Genomic DNA, 24,227 nt, shown 5'->3' on the forward strand with positions numbered 1-24,227 from the left:
CAAGCTGGGGACTCGCAGGCCCAGAGAGCAGCCAGTGTCGCCGAGCAGCCATCTTGTGGGTGCAGTAAGGTGAGGCCCCTGGAGGGTGTGGGTACTGGAGGCTGTGGCTCCTGAATGCTGGGAGCCTCCAGGAATCGGGGTCGGGATTTCTCGCGAGTCGGCGCCTGCGGCCCTCAGTCCACCCCAGGGTCCTGCCTTCTGTGCGTGTGTCAGGCCTCCGCTGGCCCCAGTCATACGGCAGGGAGTCAGATGGGTCCCTTGGCTTACAGAGCCCAGGAAGTGATTTATTCACAAATTTTTAGGTTTTTTGAATTAGCAACATTTTTCAAAAGAATCTGAGCTGCCCACATTTTATTATTCCTGGACCAGAATTTTTAGAATTGTGCGTCTTTATTTTACTTGCATACTTTATACTGATGTGGTGCTGAGGACCGAGCCCACGCGTGCTGAGCAGGCAGGCGCTCGGCCACCGAGTCCGGTCCTGGGCCAGGATTGTTTTTAAGGTGAAACTGTCATCCGTTATTTATTGTTGTCTTGACGTCGTTAAGAAATAGGCTTTTAATTCCAAAAATAACACTGAGGACCTGACCCTGGTGTACAGGGAGTTCCGTGCCAGTCCACATCTGGGAAGCCACCGCCCTGCCCCTCTGGTCCGCACCGCTGCATGAGGTGCTGACACATCGCCGGCTAGCATGCCCACAGGGACTCCGTTTGGCAGTCACCACTTCTGAGTGGCCCCCGCAAGTGCACGGGTCTCACGGCGCTCTGTGTTGTCTTCCAGATCGTGACAGACCAGCAGACAGGACAGAAGATCCAGATAGTCACCGCAGTGGACGCCTCGGGATCCTCCAAGCAGCAGTTCATCCTGACCAGCCCAGATGGAGCTGGGGCCGGGAAGGTGATCCTGGCTTCCCCCGAGACGTCCAGCGCCAAGCAGCTCATCTTCACCACCTCCGACAACCTCGTCCCCGGCAGGATCCAGGTAGGCCATCATCTGGGGATGCATGTCCCAGGACTTGTGTCACTGAACGGGTTTCTCACTTGTCCTCACCTCTGTCTGGGAAGTCAGATCGGCTCCGTGGAAGATCCCTTTGGGGACACACGCACAAGGCGGTTTGATGGTTTGGCTCGAGTAAAAAAAAAAAACAGCAGATAAGTGGCAAGGTCCAGAGAACAGCACTGACCCTCAGAAGTCGGTGGCACTGAGGCCGTGGAGAGGGTCGTTGTTCTTGGGGACAGCCCTGGGCCCTACGTTAAAGGCCCTCCTCGGACTGACCACCCCAGACAGCGACTTCTTGCTGTCCTCCTGCCTTGGCAGGTCGTCCGACCTGATCCGAGAGCCTCGCTCTGTTCTCTCTCGCTCCTGTGAGCTGTGGCTCAGGGCCCCAAGTGCCTGCCGCGTCTCTGCCCGGTCTGTCCCTGCTCTGGCCACGCAGGGTGGGTTGGGGCAAGAAGAGCGGCACCGAAGGGGGGCAGGGTCCTTGCTCAGCATGAGTTGGCAGCAGTGAATTCCCAAACCCCACACTCGGAACAGGCTGGAGGCCAGTGTCACACGATCGCCTAGCACAGGTGTGATCACTCAGGGTCATGGTGAAACTCATATTTGTTTTGAATTTTTAAAATATTTTTGGTTTCCTACTTCCACTTCTAGGTGCTCGGTAGCATTAAATTAACTGAGCTCACGTTGTTTTGACACCGTCCATCTCTGTCCCTTCCTTTTATTTCTTTGGTTCTGGGAATTGAACCCAGGGGTGCCTAACCCCTTAGCCACACCCCAGCCTTTTCTGTGTTTTATTGTGGGGGAGGGTCTTAGTAGTTGCTGCCCTTGAACTTATGTTCCTCAGCCTCCAAGTCCCTGGGACTGCAGATGTGGGCCACGGGGCCCTGCTGTCACTCTTTACCTTCCCAAACTGAAGCTGTGCCCATTAGGAACTGTACATAGATGCCCAAGATGAAGAAATTTCAAGTCACTGTTCTCTGTCCACTGGGCAGTCACGTCCCCATGTCCCCTCCAGCCTCTGGCAGCCCCCACTCTAGTTTCCAGCTGTTTTGAGTTGGGGGGACTCTAGAGTCCCGCCTCCTGGAAGTGGAGTCGTGCATTCTCTGTCCCTGTGCCTGGCTCGTGTCACTTAGCGAACTCTCTTCCTTATTTATCAAGGCTGAACAGGGTCCCTGTGTGTCCACACTGCAAGGAGCTTGTCTTCCCGTCTGTTGGTGGACACGTGCATTGGTTCCTCCCTTCGGTTATTAAAAGTAAAGTGAGGATTCATGCATTTGTGGGACGGGGGCTTTGTACTGTGGAGAGAGAAACTGAGGGAAGGAAGGATTGGTTTTTCTCTGACGAGCTTCAGAACATCGATGTAGGAAAAAAATCTATTTTTGAGACGGCTTGTACCGCGGTTTGTACATACCATCTCATCCTTCCTGTCCCAGAAGCCAGAATCCTGCCCTGTCTGTGAGAACACCCCTCGTTGGTGACAGGCAGACTCTGATCTTGTTGCTTGTTTCCCAAGAGGTGACTCTATGTAGTGACCTCCGAGTGTGGTCCCTGTCATGCGTAAATCATCCAAGGCGGCTCCTTAGCCCAGACACGGCTGCTTTTCACATTCCCAGAGTGAGGATGAGTCCGTGTTCTTCGAGGTGGATAGCACCTAGAGTGTCACCTAGAAAAGTCCCTCTAAACGAGGGGCAGCCGGCAGGTTCCAGGGCTCACGTGATCTGCCTGGGTGAGAGGCCTCGTTATTTCATTGATAACGCCCTTCCCTCTGACTCACGTGCCCCTTCACACTCTGGGGTGGCTTCATGGGATCAGAGGAGCACCTGGAAGAACCTAGAATACCTTCGTCTTGGAGCATTCCTTAATCTACTACTCTATCTGCACAGTGTCTCCTCTCCTGGTCCCCTGGCTCCGTGATGGTAGCCGGAGAGAAGAGTGGTCACGGAGGGCCACTGCGGAGGGTGCGGGTGAGCGGGCAGCAGGGCTGGGATTCTCCAAGTTCCCAGCTCCACGTGACTTGGCCTGGACACTGGGCTCGTGGTCACTGTTGGCTGATTCCTCCTAGATCGTCACGGATTCTGCTTCTGTGGAGCGCTTGCTGGGGAAGGCGGACGTCCAGCGGCCCCAGGTGGTGGAGTACTGTGTGGTCTGTGGCGACAAAGCCTCTGGTACGTGACCCGGGTTCTGCTGATGCAGGTCGTGGGCCAGCAGCAAGGGCCGCCGTCATGGGTGGGGCAGTGGTTAACTCAGAAAGAACATTCTCTGTAAGTTTGTAGGTTTCAAAAGTGGGCTGCAGTTTTCTTATTGGGGGGGTGATGTAAGTTTCTCAGATCAACAGGAAAAGTCAAAACTACTTTTTGGACAAGGTGCGGTGGCACACGCCTGTAATCCCGGTGGCTCGGGAGGCTGAGGCAAGAGGATCGTAGGTTCAAGGCCGACCTCGGCAACTTGGCGAGGCCCTAAGTAACTTAGCGATGCCCTGTCTCAATAATAAGGGCTGGGGTGCTGCTCAGTAATGAGGAGCCCCTGGGTTCAATCCCAGTGTCAAGAAAAAGAAGTTATTTCTTGACCGTTCCCAGTAGCTAGGAACAGGGAGGCACTGTTGAGGGGACAGTCCCCTGGGGATCTCCGTCAGGGTCTACCATTACGTGCTCCTAAGAAAGGAATCATCTCTTTAATCTGGCTTATCCTCTGCACAGTGCCTTGAGGTCCCCAGACTGTCACCCCTGCAGTCCCCTCGGCACCCGGGGTGGTAAGTTATCCTAGCTGTAAAAGGGTCAGGAAGTACGGGGTCCTGACGAGCCGTCCCACGGGAGCCTTGGTGGCCGAGTTCGTGTGCTGGGTAGAGGAGGGGGAGGGCCGCCAGCTGCAGAGCTAGTCCAGGGGACGGTGCCCACACCCAGGCGCCCTCTGTGCTGAGGGCGGGGTGCAGGCAGACAGGTGGCCCAGAAGGTCAGCCCTGGGGGCACAGAGGGTCATGAGGCGGGCAGTAGTGACGGGAGGCTTGAGTTCTTGGGCAGCCTGGTTCCACTTTATTCTGTGGCAGCCGAATTCCTAGGAGCTCTGGACACCATGTCCTGTTTGTTTAAAGAGGGGGGTGGAGCAGGCCTGGAGGAAGGCGGCCCCAGGAGCATCTGCAGGACAGCAGCCCATCCCGGCCCCTTCTCAGAAGCCCTCGCCTGCCCTGGCAGCAGGGCCACGGGGCTGCCTCTGATCCTGATGGCCCTTTCGTGCCCACTCTCCACCCTGCTGTCGCGTTGTCTTGTAGCTCCTGGTCCCCAGGCCCGTCTTCCCATGGGAGTGTCCTGCGCTCCGCCCTTCCCGGCTGCCTAGTTCCCATCTTCCTGCACAGCAGGGACAGGACACAGGAGGGCCCTAGGTGTCCGGCCTCCTCTGAGCACAGAGGGCCCTCGTCTCCAGGTCCTAGAGTCACAGAGACGTGGGGGGGTGGCTGAAGGACATGCACGGTGAGGAGGAGCCGTGAGCAGAGGTGACCGCGGCTCAGCTGCTCTTCAGAGCAGAACCACAGGCTGGGACGTGGCGCGTGGCAGAGCCCTGGCCTCCCTTGTGCAGGGCCCTGGGCTCGTCCTCGGGGCTGGGGGTGGAAACAGTGGAGGCTGCGCAGCTACACGTGTGGGAAACGGGCCACGCCTAGCGCTCAGCCCGCGGGATCCTCTGTGGCCACCGTAAATGATCGTCCTGTAAATGTGCCCTCCTTGGCGATGTCCCTGAAATTGGGTCACCTAAACCAGGCAGAACCAAGGCATCCACGGGACAGATGAGGGGTGATGTGGTCATAGGCTAGAGACGCTGAAAACAAAGTGTGTACTAAGTGTGTTTCCCAGGACTGTGATCCTGGAGGGGACCAAGTAGCTGACTCAAGTGACCCCGTGGCCACCTTCTGATAGGGTCAGGTGTTAGGGGTGCCTGGGAAATCTCGCTTGTGAAGTGCTGTGGGCATCGGGAGGTCGGGCTCTGAGGGCCTTGCCCAGGCAGGGCCAGTGACCCGGGTCCCCTGGGGGAGCTGAGTACAGGGGGGGCTATGGCTGCAGGGTAGGGCAGGGGGCCTTCTGTCCCTGGAGAGCCGGGCCTCTGCTTCCGGGCGTCCTGTCCTGAGCTGCCTCCCCCCACATCCCCCTCCCTGCTGCTCCGCCTCCCCAGGCCCAGGGCAGTGGTGTCTGCCACTTGGACCACTGAACTGTCAGCCCCCAAAGGGATTCTCCCTCTCCTCTAAAGTTGGCGTGGGGCCCTTGGAGATGCTGAAATGGTGGCGCTGACCACACGCCTTCCCTCACCTCAGGCCGGGCGGTGGCCACTCTGCTTCCCGGGGCCTTCAAGGCCCTGCAGGTGAACAAGGGCAGGAGTGAGACCCTGGCCCTGAAGCAGCTCATGCCGCTCCTCGTGTCTCCTGTGTCCAGCACAGGACAAAGCCGGGGAGCCAAGCCACCCAGGTCTGCAGGCTGGGGACAGGCGCGCCCAGGGCCCAGTGGAGTTCCGGCAGCGCGGGAGGTCCCTGCTGTGCCCGGAGCACCTGCCCACCATCCGTGCCCTGTGCATCTCCGGCTTCTCCACCACGGCCTGTGCGGCTGCTGGGAAGACCGCGGGGGCTCCTGGGAGGGACGCGGCCTGGCCTCCTGCTCGGGGCCCCCTGTCCCAGGCCCTGGTGGATGCCCTCTGCAGCCCAGGCTGCGGCCACCACCGCTGACTTGTCCTTGCAGGCCGTCACTATGGGGCCGTCAGCTGCGAGGGCTGCAAAGGTTTCTTCAAGAGGAGCGTGAGGAAGAGCCTGACCTACAGCTGCCGCAGCAGCCAGGACTGCGTCATCAACAAGCACCACCGCAACCGCTGCCAGTTCTGCCGCCTCAAGAAGTGCCTGGAGATGGGCATGAAGATGGAATGTGAGCGGGCGCCCGGGGGAGGGCAGGGCCGGGCACACAGCACACGTGCCTTAAGAAGAAACCCCGCTTGGGCTGCACCCGGTTCACTGCGTGGGTCAGCTGGTGACTTAGAGCCAGCGCCCCAGGACCTGGTCAGTCCCCGTGGCGCCCGTGAGCCCTGCTCCAGAGGAGTCGGGAGCAGGACGGTGCAGTGGGGCCAACACCAGCTGTGGAACAAACTGCCACGTGGCCTCTGGTAGCCCCAGGGTCCCCTCTGAGAGCCAGAAGCCCGCGTCTTGCTGATGCACCCTCCTGCTGTTCCCATAGCCCTGGGCCAGGCCTCCTGCCCAGCCATGGCGCATTGGGGCGCCCCCCCCCCCCCACTCTGCTCCTGGGACCAGAAATGGGGGTTAGGAATTCCAGGAACAGGCCCTGGTCCCCAGGCAGTGAAAACCAGGACGACGAGGACCTAAAGCAGGCAGCAGAGAGACCCCAGGGACGTGGTGTTAGGCTCTGAGACCTCCCTTCCCATCCGGGGAACGGGGACAGCAGGTGCAGGTGACACTCAACCTGGCCCGGGTGCTGCGTGATCCTGGGGGCAGCAGGGCTCCTGGGAAGGGGGCAGTAGCACTTTTCAGTGTAGCCGTTTCTGTTTCTACAGGGGAAATGGCAGACGTCACTGGGGACAAGTAGGAAAGTGTTTTCCAGAAAGTCAGAATCGTCAGCCTGGGTTCTGTAGAGTGGTGTTTTTATTTTGCCCATGACGGGGTCCTTCCCCACGGCAGACGGCACCACTCCATTGCCAAGTGACCTTCCTTCCTCAGTAGCAGATGCCATCCCTCAGGACAATGGCAGAAATTATTTTTTGCCATCTCAGCTGTAACTGTGAAGTCAGGATCCAGCTGAAACCAAAATAAAACTAAATTAAAAAATATCAAGAAAGGAAAATTAAAAAGAGGAAGGAAAAGTAGAAGATCCAGCTGGATTGTCTGGTCAGCAGGACGTCTGGACCCTAGTATCTGGGTTTCAGATCTTTTGACCTTGGTTTGCTTGTGGCCCATGTCCCTGTGCTCTGTTACTAGAGAGCTGAAGGGAGAAGTGACAGTGGGATGGAAAAGTGGCAGCCACCAAACAGGAGGCTAGGGCTGTTCAGGCTGGATCTGGAAACTAGGATGGTTCCAGTGTCTTTGGCTTGGGACCGTTCCCCTACCCAGGGCAGCTTGAAGATGGGCATTTCTCGTCCTTGGGAAGAGCCAGTTCACTAGCAGCAACATGTGCTGCTCATAGACCTCGAGGCTGCAGGTCCAGGAGGCGCCCAGGTCACCTGTGTGCTGTTGCCGCGGCCCCTGTCCTCTGGAGCTCTGTGTGTGCCTCTGATGTGACGGGGCATCGTGGGGCCTCGCTGCCTCCCCTCCTTGGGCGGGGAGTCCACTGTGGAGACTGAGCTCCTCACCCCTACAGCGGGGGGTTCCTGAGGGAGCCCCAGGGCGTGCCGTGTGGTGACGTGGCGTGCTGTGCTTTAAGCTGTGCAGAGTGAGCGGAAGCCCTTCGACGTGCAGCGGGAGAAACCAAGCAATTGTGCTGCTTCCACGGAGAAAATCTATATCCGGAAAGACCTGCGAAGTCCTCTGATAGCCACTCCCACGTTTGTGGCAGATAAAGATGGAGCCAGGTCAGTGCCCTGTTCTCCAAGGGCGGCCCGGGTAGGCAGCTGGGCATGTCCCGTTGCCGCGGCTCGGTCACCCCCAGAGCAGTCCTGGGGGTGCCTGGCTCAGGGTGGGTCCTTCTCCTGTCTCAGGGCTCCGTATGTCCTGCAGTGTAGGCCTCACTCGGTCAGGAGGACAGGTGTTGGTAACTCAGGATTTGGACTTTAGCAGTATAAACAGGAGGTCCCAGAGGGTGCCACAGGTTATTTGTACTTTCTTTTGAATGCAGCTTATTGACCTGGTTTTAAGGGTCAGAGAGGAGGAGAATGATGCCCAGGACATAGCACAGAGAGAGCGGGAGGGGCCCCGGTGGCTGCGCACAGCTCAGCCCGCAGTCAGTGCGCAGTGTGGGCGCCTCCGTGTCCAGCCCACCGCAAGCTCACGGGGGGCTTCATGCACGTTTCCGCCGGGAGGAGGCTGTCCCCTGGGCGCTGGGTCTCCGCAGAGCATGCGTGCAGGAGGGCAGGGAGTGTGCCAGCGTGCTGGAAGCTACTGTGGGTTTCTTTGTCTTAAATAGACAGACGGGTCTTCTGGATCCAGGGATGCTCGTCAACATCCAGCAGCCGCTGATACGCGAGGACGGCACGGTGCTCCTGGCCACGGATTCCAAGGTGACGTTCTCCCCCTCTGTTCCCTGTCCTCTGTACTGGCAGCAGGCTGTCTCCCTGTGCCCTGCTCCTCCTTGGCCCTCAGAGACCTTGCTGATGGCTTCTAGAACTCCTTCAGGGCTGCGGTCGTGCCACGGTGGAGTTCAGGCTGCAGTCTCTGGGGACATTCCCCTGGTTCTGTTCTCCACTAAGTCAGACACACAGTCCAGCACCAGCTTCCTGAGGGGACAGCTGCTGGGCTTGCGAAGGTTTCTGCAGGACCCGTTAGTTCTACCAGTCGCTCTGTAGGAGGAGGTCCAGCCGGGAGGTTCACCAGGGCAGGTCAGCCGCGGAGGATCCAGTGGGGACACAGGTGTTGGCCACTCCCAGAGCTGGCTCTTCCTGTGCCGACGACCAGAGCGTGGGGCTGGGTCCAGGCAGGGGGCCATCACGTCCTTCCTGGCGTGAGCCCAGTAATAAGGAAGTAGCAGCAAGGCACACGCTAGAGGGGTGACCCGGGGCCACTTGGGAGTGTTGACATTGCTGCCACCCTCGGCTCCTTCACGTGTACATTCGCGTGACACCCAGAAAATCGGGGCACGTCCTCTTTTGGAAAGAGAAGGCAAACTTGAGAGCTCCTGGCTGGCCCAGGGCGCAGCCTGTCCCCTCTGGTCCTCAGGCTGGGCTTTGGGCCCCCTGACCGGGAGCCGTGGCTGTGTGCTTGATGGGAGCTGATGGGCCACCACTGTCCCCCAGCATGTGTTCTGGAGAGTGGCTGTCACTGCAGAGCAGAGGCCAGGAACACTAGCCGGAACATGGGGCTCTAGGCCACCAGGGCTTCCCAGCAGTGTCCGCCCACAGCCTGGCTCCGAGCCCAGCCCTGCGCTTCGTGTGTCCTTCAGGGCCGACTGCCCGGGGCTGGTGGGCACCTGGAGCAAGGGAGCCCCAGAGCCCTCGGCACACGGCGAGCTCTTGGCGGGGGGGACATGGGACTTTGTCGATAACTGGAAAGGCTCGCGGTGTTGATGTGGTTAGGAGACGGGGCTTCAGGGTCGGCTTGCGCCCTGCCCTGTTCCTTCCTAGGTGACATGGAACAGCAGGACCCCCCTCCCCCCAGTTCTTAGTAAGGAGACAGAGCGCCCCGAGCAGCTGCTCTCAGAAGGGTCCATTTTTACATTGAAATCATGATGCATTTAAGGTGATCCACGCAGCCTGCGGAGGAGGGTCACGAACCTGAGGCCAACCTCAGCCACTTCCAGAGGCCCCAAGGACTTAGCGAGACCCTGTCTCAAACACAGAAGGACTGGGACCGCTGGGTTCAAACCCCGGTACCCAAACCAATCTGCTTTAAATAAGAACGGTCCTCCTGACTGTGACTGATGTGACAACCAGGACACTGAGTACAGAGCGTGTGTCACGTTGTTTCCCCCAGCTCTTGCTGACACCTCACTTCCCTCCAGCACACTCCACTGTCCCCAGGCCCCGCCCCTCAAGCAGCTGCACCAGCTCTGCTGTGACTTGTCACCTGCAGTCAGAATGTGTTTTGTTTTTGAAATGGAGACACAGGTGGCTGTGTAGACGCGTCCTGGCTGTTTGTCTCTGGCTTCCCTTTTAACTGGAGGGGGATCACGGGCCATACGGTCAAGGGGCCTCGCCATCAGTACCACTGACTACAGAGGATCTCCCAGAAGGGACTGCCAATGTCCCTCCCTCCAAACCTGCCTCCCACTCCCTGGTGTCAGTTCTGTGCCTTCCACATCCAGGGCCTCTACAGGTGCCCCCTCCCAGCTGGCTCCTGTCCCTCAGCACAGTGTCCACAGGCCCCATCCAGGGTGCAGCCTGTCCCAGAGATTGAGTCCTCATTGTCGTAGTGGGGAAGGGGTCAAAAGCCGAGCGAGGTCCTCCACGGGACGTGGGCTCTGTTTTGACTGTGAATTGCCTGGGTCCCCACAGTGCCACCAGCAGCATCCATGGGCTTGGATTTCCCACATCTTTGTCAGCACGTCCCTATCTTTTGGGGTCACAGCCCTCTGCATCTTGACACGTGCTTGTGGGCCGTCTGTCTGGAGAGATGCTGTCCCAAATTCCATGTCCACTTTTGCATTGGGTCGCCTTTGACTGTTGCGTTCCAAAAGGTCCCTGGCTGTCCTGGTGCTGTCCTGTGCCTGTGTGTGACCTGCAGTCTTCACGGGGTCTTGGTATTTGGTGGGTTCCCTGGTTTTTTCTGCTCTGTCTGTGAAGCACCCCAGTGTTGATGAGTGGCGGCCAGTGGGTCTGTTTTTCCTCAGTGCCTCACTGTCATGGCACCTGGGGACTTGTGTGACCACTATCACAACCAAGATTCAGAAAGCTACTCTGTCACCAGAAGGATGCCCTGGTGCCACCCATTTGTTCACAAGAACAAATTTTGAGTCCTGAGTCGGCGCCACCTCCACCGGCCTGAGTCCTGTGCGTATGTGCTCGTGTTTAATGTCACGTTTTTTTGTTCAATAGGCCGAGACGAGCCAGGGAGCTCTGGGCACCCTTGCAAACGTAGTGACCTCCCTTGCCAACCTGAGCGAGTCCCTGAACAATGGCGACACTTCAGAGATCCAGCCGGAGGACCAGTCTGCCAGCGAGATCACTCGGTACGTGGCCACGGGGGAGGACCACACAGTCCCGGTGCTGGGAGGGCGGAGGTGGCCTTTGGCATCCATCCTGCCTTCAGTCGAGGGCTACGGCATGGTCACAGTGACACTGCATGTCTGTGCTCTCAGGTTTTCAACTGAGAATGTTGTCCCCTTTATTCTATGATATGGGTCAAAATTGCGCGACCCGGGAGGCGGGAGGGGACGTGGCAGTGGCCTGATGTCAATCCTGTTTAGTGTCCCAAACAGCAGCAGCTCACCCTGTTCCACCTCTGGGCTGGGGAGCGGGGGGCTCTGGCCCGCAGTGAGGATAGCAGGAGCTGACGGGCGGTGCCGACTGGCTGCTCAGCACTGGCCTGTGCCCTGGTGTCGGCCAGCCAGGTGACGGGGGCTCGGCCCTCGTGTTCCCTTCCAGCCTAAGGACGAAGTGAAGGTCTGGGTCAGGGCCAGGAGGGTGGTGTCCAGTCGGGTAGAATCCTGCGTCCACTGCTGACTGTGGGTGGCCGTGGAAAAGCCACCGGCATTAGATCTGTAACCAGGGGAACATTCCTGCCTTGGGAGGGTGACCGTGGAACACAGAAGTCATACTGGAAATCGCAGCCCACTGCGTGGATGCTGGCGGTGTTCCAGACCTCCCGTGGCCCGCCTCTGCAGGGGGACAGCACCTCTTCCTCGAGGCCTTGCTGTTGTGGACGTTGACTCAGTGGAGCTGCGGGGTCACGACCTGCTTGGTTTCCGCTCACAGGGCGTTTGACACCTTAGCTAAAGCACTTAACACGGCGGACAGCGCCTCGCCCCCCGGCCTGGCGGACGGCGTGGACACCAGCGGAGGGGGCAGCATCCACGTCATCAGCAGAGACCAGTCGACGCCCATCATCGAGGTCGAGGGCCCCCTCCTTTCAGACACACACGTCACCTTTAAGGTGAGTGATGTGGGCCCGGCCCTGCCAGCCGCCCGGCCTGCTAGGGGTCTGAACTCTTCTGGGAGCTGGTCCCCGTCCCCACCCCCGGGGTGTGGCAGGGTGGCTTGAGCAGATCTTGAGTCCAGAGCAGTCTTCCCTGTCTTGCTCACAGTGCCACTCGATTGTGCAGGGACCCGGCAACAGGCCTGGCCTGTCTTTGCCAAGGCGGGCAGTCTCCAAGGGTGGTGGCCGTGTGCTCTGCCTCTGCTCCCCGCACAGCCCAGCCGTGGGCACCTCCGTGCAGTGGAGCCCTTGGGGTCAGGTGGCAGCCACTGTCCTCCAGAAACAGGTGGATGGTAACCGTACCCGGGGCTGTGAGTGCCCCCTAGAGGGCCTCCCAGGACCCCTGAAGCCCCTGTAGAGAGGCCTCAGAACAGGGCTCTGTCCCCTGCTGCCTTCACTAGAGAGATGACCGGGTCCCTGCTGCTGGGTGCCCTGAGGCAGGTCAGCACGTTGGCCCTACTTTCTGGTGGACGTGTCACCATCCTGGTACCAGGGCCACCTGCACCATGCCTGTCGGCCATGGAGCTGGTCCTGGGGCCCCGGTTCCACTTGGACCTGAACCTGTGGCCCAGTGAGTGCAGCAGACGGTCGCTGCACTGGGGCAGTGATAGAGCAGTGCACTGTCCCCTGGGCGAGCCGAGACGTCCCCCAGGGCTCCCAACTGTGTGCCCAGGACCCTGCTTCACTGAGAGCTGGGGCCATCCCACTGCGACACATGGGCTCTTCTGACTCAGGGACCCCGGCCGACACTGCTGGTGGAACAGGACGGAGACCTGCTGCTCACCTCCGTCCCTTGCTCACCTCTCCGTCCTCTGTTGCAGCTGACCATGCCCAGCCCGATGCCCGAGTACCTCAACGTGCACTACATCTGCGAGTCCGCCTCCCGCCTGCTCTTCCTCTCCATGCACTGGGCCCGCTCCATCCCCGCCTTCCAGGCCCTCGGGTGAGTGGCCCTTTTCCACACGCCCTGATCTGGGTGCGTCACCGGGCAGCGCACCCCAGACCTCCACGGAGCCTCCACGAGCCAAGGGCGTGGCACCAGGAGCTGTGGTCAGGCCCTTGAGACCATGCGACTGCCTGTGTCCCCACACGGGCGTTTATTCCTGGAGTGGCAGTGACCTGGTTTCCTGTGGGAGGTTTTTAAAATATGGGGTTCAAAAGTGACATCCCTGCTGCCATGGACGTGGACCCTCCTCAGAGGGCTACGCAAAATGTCACCGTCTTACACTGGTGTCCCTTGGGTTTCGCATACTCGTCAGGCTCCGAGCTCAGAGCGACAGTGATGACAGGAGGTTTGTACTGAGCCGTGGGGACACTCGGCGCAGGGGGCCTTTCTGAGGCAAATGCAGGCCCAGCCTTTGTGGGGACAGCAATTTCCCTGGCCTCAGATTTTTTTTTTAATTTTTTTTTGATGGTGCTGGGCACTGAGCCCAGGGCCTTGTGCGTGGGAGGCAAGCACTCGGCCTCCTGGGCTCTGTCCCCAGCCCACGGCCTCAGAAACCTTGAGGCAGAAGAGGCAGCGCCCCAGCCCCACTGGGCTGTGGCTCCTGAGCACCAAGACGGCAGCTGTGCAGGGCTGACCGTGCCCCTCAGGTGGGCAGAGCAGAGCAGCGCTGCAGGTGGCCCAGCTGGGCCCCTCCCACCTGCATGCGGGTGGGTGCACTTTTCCCCTTCAGGTGGACGCTCAGCTCCTGTCTTGATCCACACGGTCACTCGTGACCTTCACTATAGGTGCCGAGTCACGGGTCCCCCCCCGCCAGGACAGAGCCAGGCCAGGACAGCTGACGGTCCAGCAGACTTGGGGAAGGAGGCTTTGGCCTCCCTGCTGAGGGCGGTGGTTAAGGGAGAAGAAGCTTTTTAAAGAACACAGCAGGGGACCGGCACCGTAGTGTGCACCTGTGACCCGAGCCACTCGGGTGGCTGAGTCAGGAGAACCACAAGTTTGAGACCAGCCTCAGCCACCGAGGCCCTGTCTCAGAGTCGCACACAAAAAGGGCTGGGGCTGGAGCAGCCCTGAGCTCAGTCCAACAGCAGAAGGGCAGCTCCCTGCTGGGGGGGGGGGGTTAAGCCTTGTGCCCGGTACTAGGCAGCAGCCGGGCTCCCGTGCAGCCCGCTGAGCCGCCCCCCGCCCCCAGGCAGGACTGCAACACGAGCCTGGTGCGGGCCTGCTGGAACGAGCTCTTCACCCTGGGCCTGGCCCAGTGCGCCCAGGTCATGAGCCTCTCCACCATCCTGGCCGCCATCGTCAACCACCTGCAGAACAGCATCCAGGAAGGTAGGGCCTGGGGACCAGGGAGGAGGGCGATCTGGCCTATGCACAGCCTCTCGTCCCGCCACACCATGGAGGGGGGGCACGTGACTTCAAAGTAGTGGGACCACACTAGTCAGAGCGTCTGGAACGGCCTCTTCATGTAAGGAGTGACCTCCATTGTGAAGGCCACATGCTCTTCAGCATTTAGTGATCTTTTTCAAGAACAGCTGGAGCTTACCTCGCCACCGTCCCTGGGTTGTCGTCCTTCCATGTGACATTCTCCAGGCCCGTCCTCGGGACTGTGACCTGTGTGGAAACTGAGACCCTACTGAGGCCACAGCTGGCTCCAATGAAACAAGTTCGAGGGACACCCCCCCCCCCCCAGTCTCCTTGCTGTCATTGCTGGACACGGCCAGGTTCTCCCCGGGCCATATGCCCAGAGCACAGTGAGGACCAGCATGCGGAAGGGGAGTGTCCAGGGCTTCGCGTGAGCGCCCCGAGACCCTCTCCGTAAAGCGAGGCTCCTCCTGGGACGTCCCAGGTGTCTGAGTCCTGGGACGCGAGCCACCTGGCCAGGCGTACGGGAGGGTGAGGTGGAGAAACAGCCTCTCGATTAAGTAAGGTCTGCTCCCAGGAGCTGCAGTTTTATTTTCCAAATAAACCAAGGAGAACCGCGACACCTGCTGTAGAGCGCTGCAGGGTCACACTGTCCCGACGGCTGTCCATGTCCCGTTGAGGAGTCGGGCCAGCGGAGTTGGGAACCTGACCCCAACAGGACTCGGGCAGAGTTGAAGGAGCTCCCCGGTGGCACCATAGGCCAGGGAGCTGCCTCTCGGGTGGGCCCCAGCCTGGGGCCTTGTTTCTGAGGCCGGGTGACACCGCAGTGGAGCTTGGGTGCCCGCGATCACTTCCCCCGTGCTGGGAGCAGCCTGAGGTGCTGAGCGGAGCCCCCTGCCGTCCCCGCGGTGGCCATCTCCTCAGGGCCTGTGGTCTGCTTGCAGACAAGCTGTCGGGCGAGCGCATCAAGCAGGTCATGGAGCACATCTGGAAGCTGCAGGAGTTCTGCAACGGCATGGCGCGGCTCGAGGTGGACGGCTATGAGTACGCATACCTTAAAGCTATAGTTCTCTTTAGCCCCGGTAAGATATGCGCTGGGGACCCGGGACGCCTTCCCTGTGCCCACTGATATTTCTGCCCATGATCGTGTTGTCATCAGCGCTGTAGCCTGCCCTGCCACTCTGTGTATCACCTGGTGTCCCCCGACAGCCACTTGACTGGCTCCCGCACATGCGGACATTCTGTTAGTCCTGGGCTTTTACAGCTCCCGAGAAACGTGCCACCATGTCTGGGGACATAGGGTACAGATGACAGCTATTCAATACCCAATTTAGACCCCTGGCCACACAGACGCTGGGCCTCACCAGGTGCTCCCTGCACTCTTTCTGGTCACCTGGGCTCGGTGCCAGCCAACCCCGCAAGAGGACCTGGGGAGGCTCCCCGTGGCTCTGCCCCGTCCCCAGAACAGCTCGGGAGCCTGTCCCTGAGTACCTAGGGGGCGCTTTCCCTTGGGCAGTTCCCGCACCTGGCTCTGTGGTGGGCAGCCAGGTGTCCACAACCAACTCAGCTGGGCTTGTGCCCAGGCGGAAGGGGGTGCCCAGTTCCTTCTTGGGAACCTTGGCAGAAACCGGTGGCAAAGCTAGCATTCTAGCAACGTCCCAACGGGATTGAGCCTCTGAGGTTGGGACGTCACCTTAGGGTAGCCTCACAGAAATTCGACTCAGCTGGCCGAGGGTGGGCACACCTGTGACCGCTGCTGTCAGGAGACCGCGGGCTCGGGGCCAGCCTGGGCAGCTTGGACCCTGTCTGAATCTAAAAATGATTTGTTAAAGGGCTGGGGTGGGGCGCAGCTCAGCCATGGGGCACTTGCCCGGCTGGTTCCCCCTTAACGTCCCCTCCACGCACACACAGTGACCATGGTGGCGTCTGCAGGGGAGGCCTCCCCAGGGCAGAAGGGAACCCGGGGGTCCTTTTGCTTTCAGATCACCCGGGGCTGACGGGCACGAGCCAGATCGAGAAGTTCCAGGAGAAGGCGCAGATGGAGCTGCAGGACTACGTGCAGAAGACCTACGCCGAGGACACCTACCGGTGAGCTCTGCCCCCCTGTCCTGTCCAGTGGAGGCTGCATGAGCGTGGGAGGCCTCAGAGTGCTTCTCCCTCGTCTGACGGGTGGTGGCCTCTCCTGGGGCTGGTGCGGCCAGGCCCTGTCTGCCCATTGGAAAGTGCTGCCTCTGGTCCTGGGTGTGACCCTAGGGGAGAGCAGAGAGTCGCACAGGTCATGCCTCCAGAGACGCTGGCTGCAAGGAGTCCCCGTGTTGGGGGCTGGTCCGGCGTTGGCAGCGCTAACAGGGCCTCCCCGGCTCTGCCAAAGCACGGCCCCCCGCACTGCTCTGTCCCACAGGGCTGCGGGAATTGCTGCCCCCTTTCACTCCAACCACTTTCTACTTTTTAGCCCGTTCTGACCCCACGAGGGTTAACAGTCCAGACAGACGAAGCCCTTCCCTAGGCTTGTGTCCCCTGCCCAGAACTGCCCGGGCCCTGCAGTTGTACCTGCTGGTGTCCTGAGCCTCAGGGGCACCTGGCGGACTGCAGGGCCAAAGCCAGGACCGTCCCATGGCCATGCCTAATGTGGTGGCAGTGCCCGCGGCCCAGCTGCAGCTTTTATAGCACCATTGTTCACCACAATCTCTGGAGCCCGGAGTCCCTTCAGCCTGTGCAGCAGGTTCTAGCCACGCGCTCCCCACAGACGCCCTGTGGCCAGCCTGGCTTATTTCTCTGGGGCCCCAGGGTGAGATGGCCCCTGCTGACATCCTGTGACCAGCAGCCTGTGTTGGTGTCCCTCTCACCCCGGCTGTGGGTGATGGTGCTTGAATGCTCTGAATATAGTTTTTTAGAACATTCTAGAAAGTGCAAAGGGGACAAACTACTTCATTAAGAAAGCATCACCTGGAGCTGTCCTACCTTTGACCTTCTGTGTTCACTTCCAGAAACTTGCTTTGTGTCATTGGGAATCAAAGCCCATAACTTTTTATCTAATACAGAACGAGCAGCGCAGTCACAGGGGACACAGCGGATACACTGTCTGTGGCCCTCACACCAGGGTTTCTTCAAAGTGAAGCATCTTTTACCTGGATTTTGAGGCCATACCAAGCTCTCGTAGCTCCGGAGAGGCAGGGACAGCCAGGAGTGTCGTGGGGACGTCCTCCGGCTGCTTTTTATCGCACAGTGTGTCGTGGGTCTTTCCCCATCGAGACGTAGACACTCTTCCTGTCTTTCAGGGAGTGGCAGGTTGTTCTGTGAGGACACAGGGTGGCTTTTCCTTGTGTGGGGGCCGAGTGTTGTGTCTCCACTCACCTGCTGGGTGTCCTCAGGATGACCTGGGCAAGCCGCTGTTGAAGTCGGGAAAACCAGAGAGCTGGGCGGGCGGGTGGCGGTGGCGGCCTGGTCCCCTGAGCTGGAGGCCCTCCCGTCTCTAACGCGGCTCCCTCTTGCAGATTGGCCCGGATCCTCGTCCGCCTGCCTGCGCTCAGGCTGATGAGCTCCAGCATAACGGAGGAACTCTTTTTCACTGGTCTCATTGGCAATGTTTCAATAGACAGCATAATCCCCTACATCCTCAAGATGGAGACAGCGGAGTACAACGGCCAGATCACCGGAGCCAGCCTATAGTACCCACGCGCGCCCGCCACCGCCCGTGGGACCCGCCAGGACCGCTCGGACCAAGGGGAGCAAAAGTAGTGGTGTTTGGTATGTGCAAAGGGTGGCCGGGTCCCACCCGGTTCCTCCTGTTGACCCCAGACAGCGGGATCCTCTCCCGCCGTGAGAAGCGTTTTCATGCCTTTTGATGAAGATTTTGGAAAAATCTTAACTCCATTTGTATTTAGCAATTCTCAAAGGGCAAAAAACCATAAAAAGGAAGTTTTATAATGTCAGAGACTAGTATTAAAGCAACTAAAAGAACCTAAGAGAACAGTATGTGTGTAAATATATTAAAAATGTCCTTGGAATTAATAGCTACTAATTGCCAGGGTGACAATAGCACTTTCTAAGCACTTGTTATCAAACTTTGTAACGTTAGCGACACCTGCCTGTGGGCGGGGCCACGGGAACGCGGGCACCTTTGGCTGGAGCGCTGGGGACTGACACCGCGGGTTCTGGAGACAATCAATTGTTTAGAGCGTCGTCTTTCCTCGGTCTGTTCACGTGGCTCCTGTGAACGGAAACGTGGCGACCGGGCTGACCGTCGGGTCCCCTGACCGCGGTCCTGGTCTGTGGCGGGCGTCTGCGGACTCTCCATCACCTGCGCCTGCTTCTGAGGATTAGGTTGGAGCGGGTCAGACCGAAAGGCGACAGGAGACCTGTCACACCTCCAGCATCGGCAGACGTCCTCAGGTCACCTCACGCTCGTGGCAGCTGCAGCCTCTGACCCAGCAGGGCAGGGTGGGCACCCTCAACCCTGGACTCCCCTTCCTGAGTGGGGGGGGGGCTGCGTGGAGAGGGACGGTGCAGCTTCTGGAGCGTGAGGACCCCTGCCCAGGGGTTTCCACCTGACATCCCGGGAGCAGGTCAGGGCCGGTGGCACAGGAGCCCAGCAGCTCGTCCTCTGCAGGTCATGAACATCAGGGGTGGCCTCTCACTGTCCCAGCGCGTGGTGCCCCAGCAGAAAGCAACCCTCATCCCCAAGGGACAGTCTTCCTCAGAAGTTAGTGACCCTAGTTGACACCAAAAACCGAGCTCGGTTACCAGGCGTACCGTCACCTCCATGAGCGCAGTTTGCATCTGTTGACCAGGTGGCCCATCCCTACCTTTGTCCCCAGGGCACTGGGTGTGGGCTCCAGGCAGAGGGGCTGTGTCCTCCTGCAGTGGGCAGTGCTCCGGGCTGTGGCAGCAGGATCTGGGGGACACACCCCCCTCAGTCTCCGTCACTAGGGCTGTTACTCCTCCTGGGCAGCAGAGGCTGGAGAGTGGCAGTGGTGGCCGATGGACTTGAGTGTTTAGGAAGGTGAGACAGAGGCTCCCCGAGAGCAGAGCTGGCCTGGTGGGTCTGGCGGCTCCTGTGTCCCTCACAGCTGCCACTTCCGTGTTCTTGCATGTCCGAGGGCCGCATGATGGCCCTGGGTGCCCCATGTGCCTGCAGAGGTGCCGGCCTGAGCTGCCCAGGGCTGATCCCGGAGGACGCTCTTGGGCTTGGAAGTCCCTCGTGTGGCCTGAGCCTCAGGTTACTTAAGGAAACTCACCATTTAGGGTGCAGCCGTCATGGGCCGTCAGCATTGGGGAGCTTGTGGTCCAGGTGTGACGACGTGAGGCCAGGTCCCGAGACGCTCTGCATGCAGCCTGGGTGAGGACACCAGCCCAGGGGGGAGGACGACCCCCACGGTCACTTCTTGGTTAAGCGGCCTTCTTCCTAGGAGTAGCTCAAGTGACGCTGACTCAGGTGTTGGAGTCACCTGTGCATACACCAGACCCAGACGCTCAGCCCAGTGTCACTGGTCCCCTTCCTCCTGGAAGGTGAGGTGCTGCCCAGCCTCTGCCCTCGGGCTAAGGTTTTGGGGTCCTTAAATGGGTTTTTCTATTGAATCTGGGGTGTGGTGGCCGTGCACCCTTCTATTCTGGCTTGTGGGCAGGACTGGGCACACCCCTCCCCACAGCCACTTGGGCAGCTGGCCACTATGGGAGCCAGGAGCTGGAGCCTCACCCTGTCCTCCGGGGACGCCTCCCTGCAGAGCAGTCCTGGGTGGCAGTTGGCATCCGTGTCTGGAAGCCTCTGGCTGGCGGCGTTCAGGGTCCCCTAAGCCTGTTAAGTGTCCTGTGAGACCCGATTTTTCGCCAGGTGCCCTTTGGTCCTGGGAACACCTCAGCCAGTAAGCACATGCCCCCATGTCCCCTGCCCAGCCACCGATCTCTAGGTCAGTCACGCAGCTCTGAAAATTGTCTTAACTTTGTAGATTTTGAAAGCCAAGACCCCAGCGCGACAGGGTGGCTCTTGGTCTTCTGCACACTAGGTTCCAGGCCACCCCCTCCTCCTGTGTCCCGCAGTGTGTACTGGGCGTGTCCAGCCCCAGGGCTCCGCAGCAGCCTGGGTGACATACATGTGTCCATACCCCGAGTACAGAGCTGTATGTGTGTGACACACGCCCGCCCCTGCCCTGGACAGTTCTGTGACAGTTGCTCGAGGCCCCTGGTTTGGGGGGGGCTGGTTTTCCTACCTGCATCTTCCCGTGGGGAGGCCTTTCTCTCCAGGCAGGAAAGGAGGGGACAGGAGGACTCTTCTCTGTTCACACGAGGGCTGCTGTGTCCACAGCTACGTGGCCATTTCTCAACTCAGTCACACGGCAGCTGGCAGCCCAGCTGGAAGGAGTTTCCCAGGTCCCGCGCTCCACGTGGCCAGAGTCAGGCCCCGGCCAGGGTGCGGACCGTCCTTGTCAGTGGGGCCTAGAGCGAGGCCAGGGCACAGCCGGGGGGTCTTTGGAGGCTGGCCTTGGTGCAGTTCCCTGCCCCCTGGGGGCCTGGCGGGTCCCCAGGCTAAACTCCTTTCTGAAAAATTCAAATCATAATTTTCAGAAACGAACTGGTGTTTGTCCTTAAAGCCACAGACACCAAGTTTCTGTCACCAGGTCTAACCTGATGACTCCCCATAATCGGGCTCTGAGCGAAGACCTGGCCCTGGAGCCAGGCCCAGCCTGGTGGTCACTGCTGGATGACGGGACCCTCCCAGGCCCCAGGCTGCTCTTCTTCTCGGTGCAGCATCAGCATGTTCGAGGACACGGGGACAGTGCTCAGTGCCTTTGAGAGACGCGGGCCCTCAGCGCTCGGTGGCCCTACTTTGACGTAAAACGAAGGTGGCGCTGCTGTGGCCCTCACCTGCTGTGACAATCACGTTTGAAAGTGGCTTTCTAGCTGAAAAACGTGGAAGCCTGACAGTCCCTGTCACCTGTCTGGCCGGCACAACAGCAGCCGAGTGACCCAACCACTTGACGGGGCATTAAAGGGTGAAGGTTGGGGTGGCGGTTGGGGTCAGCAGGCTCTCCCTTAAGAGTGGCTTTTCCTCGGGAGCAGACTCAGTTGTGCGAGTGGCAGACTTGCTGTCCTCCGTCTCACCTGTCCCCCGGGGGCCAGCGCTGGCCTGGTCTTCTGACTGCGAAGCTGCACGTGTCCCCACACACCAGCTGTGGGTTCCCGGTAGTTGGGACTTCTGTTAAAATGTAGCCGCGTCCCAGCCCTTAAAAAGGCACCCCCCAGAGGACAGTGCGGGCGTGAGGTTTCCTGGGACCGTCCCTGTCACCCTGCCCTTCTCTCCTTGACGCCGTGACGTTTGGACTCCGGGTTGAGACCCTGTGGAGGCTGCAGCTGTGCACAGCTCCCGTCCCCTGTGAAGCGAGCGTTGTTCTGTGATGGCATTTCAATGGCATGTCCTTTTTAACCCGATTTTGTATCTAACGCTGTCCCGCCCGCAGCCCTGCGCTGTGTCCGTGGCGCTGCCGTGCATGCGCAGCTGTGTGCGTGACCCATGCTGTCTGATGTGGCCTCGCTGTGGCCCACCCTGCTGCCTACAGGAGGGCAGACCATTAAAAGTGAATTAAAGCCTCGTGCGCCTGCTCCTCATTTCTCCCCAGCGCACTGGTGACATCTGCCCGGGGGACCTGCGGGGACTGTCGGCAGGGAAAACCCAGGCAGCGACCTCTGTCCACCGCAGGGCGGCTCCTTGGTGAGGGGTGAGGCTGCTTCAGGAGCAGGGCGGCCACCCGACCTTGTCACCAGGCCTTGAGCCACCACACAGCAGGCTCCTCACCTAAGGAGATTCGCTAACCAGGGTGGAGCCACCCATGGGGGGACAAGCTCATGGTCACCTGGCCTCTCATTTCACAGGTAAGGACGCTAAGGCCCCAAGTCACAGGCATGACAACTCATGACAGCCAGATCCCTGAGTGGCACTGCCCGCCGTGCCTCCTGACGGCCACACGGCTGCTGTCTGCAGAACCACCCCACGGCTCGGGACACGGCTAAGCGTCGGCAGCCCTCCCGCTCCGCCAGGCCCCGTGTCTCAGATTCAAAGACAAGTTGTAAACGATGACGTGCGCGATCCTCGTCCACTGCCCACGTCCCAGGGAGGGTGGCCCCAGGCCAAGCGCCACTCACCTCCACCCACTGGCCCGGAGGTGTGGCGGGTGCTCCCCACACCCTGCTGAGCCTGAGCGCGAACCCAGGCCTCTGTCCCTCTGCAAAGAGGGGCGATGGCTCTGGATCAGGGCCCCCCTCCTCCTGGGAGGCCGTGTCACAAAGCCAGCGGCTGGGCTGGGGACAATGCAGTGGCCCTCCATACTGGCTGTGGGAGACAAGGGCCACACTGCCACCAAACACCAGCCCGTGAGCCTGTGGCCCTCAGAGCACCCTGTCCACTACGACTAGAGTCACTGCAAACGGGAACCTGGACGTCAACGTCTCTGGCAGGTCCCTAAACCACATTACAGCCCCCACGGCAGAGGCCACCTGCACCAGCTACCACCCAGGAAGGACCCTGGGGGGCTGTAGGACCGGCCAGGAAAGGAAGGTGCCAGCCTGACCCCCACCACCACCTGCTGGCTGAGCTGCCAGGGCCCTGTGGGAAGCCTCCCCAGCAGGGGCCACGGACCTGAGTGACAGGGGCCTGCACCACAGTGGGCTGCGGCAGCTCCGCCCAGGCCGGACCCCACCCCCATGGCATGCAAGGGCCACATGCTTGGTTTGAAAGGCCAGCCCTCCCAGGAGTGGAAAAGCCACAAAGCCACAGGCTCAGCCCCCTCCCCGAGAGCAGGTCTAGAAACGACCTGCAGCAGTGTCCCAGGGCAACACGGTGGCAATGGCCTCTACCCTCCCTGCCCAGAGTCCCCTTCCCTGCGGCAGGACCAGAAGCACAGTGCTGCTGGGGCCACCAGGCCTTTTATTGAGCAAGGGACGGGGACATCCACGCAGCACCTCAGCCTCAGTCCAAAGGCGACCTCCAAGAGCAGTCCTGGGGTCACCCCCATCTCACCACCCCTTGGCGCGGGCGGCTCAGTCCTTGGCGCTGGCCCTCAGGGCGGCTCTGTACTTGCCGGTCATCTCCTTGGGCAGGGCCACCAGGCCCGGGCAGGGCACCTGGCCCTCCACCTGGCACATGCACTCCCGCAGGCAGTACTTCCGGGGCCCGAAGTTGGCGGGGTGCCACAGCTGCTGCCTCTCCTGCTGCTCCCTCTGGAGGGTCTCCCTGCAGGAGCGCCCAGGTGAAGCGCAGCCCGGTCCCCAGGAGCCCCCACCCACCCCGTGCAGAGGGCCAGGTCACTGGGAAGACAACCCCGTGCTGTCCCCAAGAGCAGCGTGCATCCTGGGGTCAGCCCTTCCTCAGGCCCAGGCGGGGACCCGGGAAGCCCCAGGGTTGCAGAGACACGGCCCGTCCCCTGGCTCCAAGCAGGGCTTCACACGGGGCCTTCCAGCCGCACTCCAGGGGCCTGTCCCCACCCGGGGCCAGCAGTGAGCAGCCCCAGCTCAGCTCCTGCCCGGTCGGTGGCAGCCACTCACTCGCTCTTCCCCAGGATCTTCCTGACGTGCTCCACGATCTCCTTGTTGCTCTTGGTCTCCACGTCCACCAGGACCTGCTCCCCGGAGTCTGGAAAGAGAGGCCCGGGCCGGAGGCTCAGCTCATGCGCACAGCCCCAGAAGCTGCGACTCCTTCTGCTGCCGGGGCAGGGACGCCTGTCACACGGACACACGTGTTTACAGAACCCTGAGGCCGCCTGGCGCTCTCCGTGCTCCTGGGATCGGAGCCGCCTTCAGGTGGGCGCCGAGCACCCCGCGCAGCACCGCGCCTTCCAGCCAAGACTCCGCAAGACGAGCTGCAGGGGCCGTGGCCCAGCTCTCCCGGGAGTGGGTGGGGCCTACACGCGCGCTCACACCCATGAGGACGGAACCGGGGCTCTACACACCGAGCTCCGTCCCCAAACTCCCTCTTTAGTACCAGCATTGAGCCCCCGGGCGCCCACCCCGCCTTTTGGTAAGGAACTGTTTTGCTAGGCGACAGGAGACACAGCGTCACTGCTCCGCGGCTGCAGTGCCGTCGCGGCCCAAACCCAAGCAAGTGTTAATGCAGACACCAAAAAGCTGACCCCGAAATGCACGTGGAAAGGAGAAGGGCTCAGAGCAGCCCC

General features: G+C 60.5%; 2 protein-coding genes across 11 annotated transcripts in view; one reads left to right on the forward strand and one right to left on the reverse strand.

Annotated features, from left to right (window-relative positions):
- Nr2c2 (nuclear receptor subfamily 2 group C member 2) overlaps window positions 1–21,653 on the forward strand; it is a 68,776-nt gene extending 47,123 nt beyond the window's left edge. For 5 of the 8 annotated variants that reach the window (XM_046425518.1, XM_046425514.2, XM_046425515.2 and 2 more), the window contains 12 exons: window positions 782–982; window positions 3,063–3,165; window positions 5,716–5,895; window positions 7,399–7,546; window positions 8,098–8,191; window positions 10,661–10,794; window positions 11,540–11,717; window positions 12,581–12,702; window positions 13,895–14,034; window positions 15,012–15,111; window positions 16,050–16,155; window positions 17,562–21,653. In XM_046425518.1, the coding sequence (XP_046281474.1) occupies window positions 782–982; window positions 3,063–3,165; window positions 5,716–5,895; window positions 7,399–7,546; window positions 8,098–8,191; window positions 10,661–10,794; window positions 11,540–11,717; window positions 12,581–12,702; window positions 13,895–14,034; window positions 15,012–15,111; window positions 16,050–16,155; window positions 17,562–17,912 (1,857 nt within the window). In that variant the 3' untranslated portion in view covers window positions 17,913–21,653. Of the gene's footprint in view, window positions 1–781; window positions 983–3,062; window positions 3,166–5,715; window positions 5,896–7,398; window positions 7,547–8,097; window positions 8,192–10,660; window positions 10,795–11,539; window positions 11,718–12,580; window positions 12,703–13,894; window positions 14,035–15,011; window positions 15,150–16,049; window positions 16,156–17,561 lie in introns of all 8 variants that reach the window. The other 3 variants (XM_046425516.1, XM_046425521.2, XM_046425520.2) reach the window with 3 other exon arrangements.
- The window catches only part of Mrps25 (mitochondrial ribosomal protein S25), a 56,695-nt gene that overhangs the window by 4,716 nt on the left and 27,752 nt on the right, over window positions 1–24,227 (reverse strand). Inside the window, exons 3-5 of one of the 3 annotated variants that reach the window (XM_046425523.2) lie at window positions 23,602–23,689; window positions 16,154–16,316; window positions 6,606–6,776 (exon numbers count right to left, since the gene is read on the reverse strand). In XM_046425523.2, the coding sequence (XP_046281479.1) occupies window positions 6,624–6,776; window positions 16,154–16,316; window positions 23,602–23,689 (404 nt within the window). In that variant the 3' untranslated portion in view covers window positions 6,606–6,623. Of the gene's footprint in view, window positions 1–6,605; window positions 6,777–16,153; window positions 16,317–22,964; window positions 23,291–23,601; window positions 23,690–24,227 lie in introns of those variants that run through there. The other 2 variants (XM_046425524.2, XM_046425525.2) reach the window with 2 other exon arrangements.

The sequence above is a fragment of the Marmota monax genome, unplaced genomic scaffold (genome assembly GCF_021218885.2).
Source record: "Marmota monax isolate L192 unplaced genomic scaffold, Marmota_monax_Labrador192_F-V1.1 WCK01_AAM20220418_F8-fsc00028, whole genome shotgun sequence".
Classification (NCBI taxonomy): Eukaryota; Metazoa; Chordata; class Mammalia; order Rodentia; family Sciuridae; genus Marmota; species Marmota monax.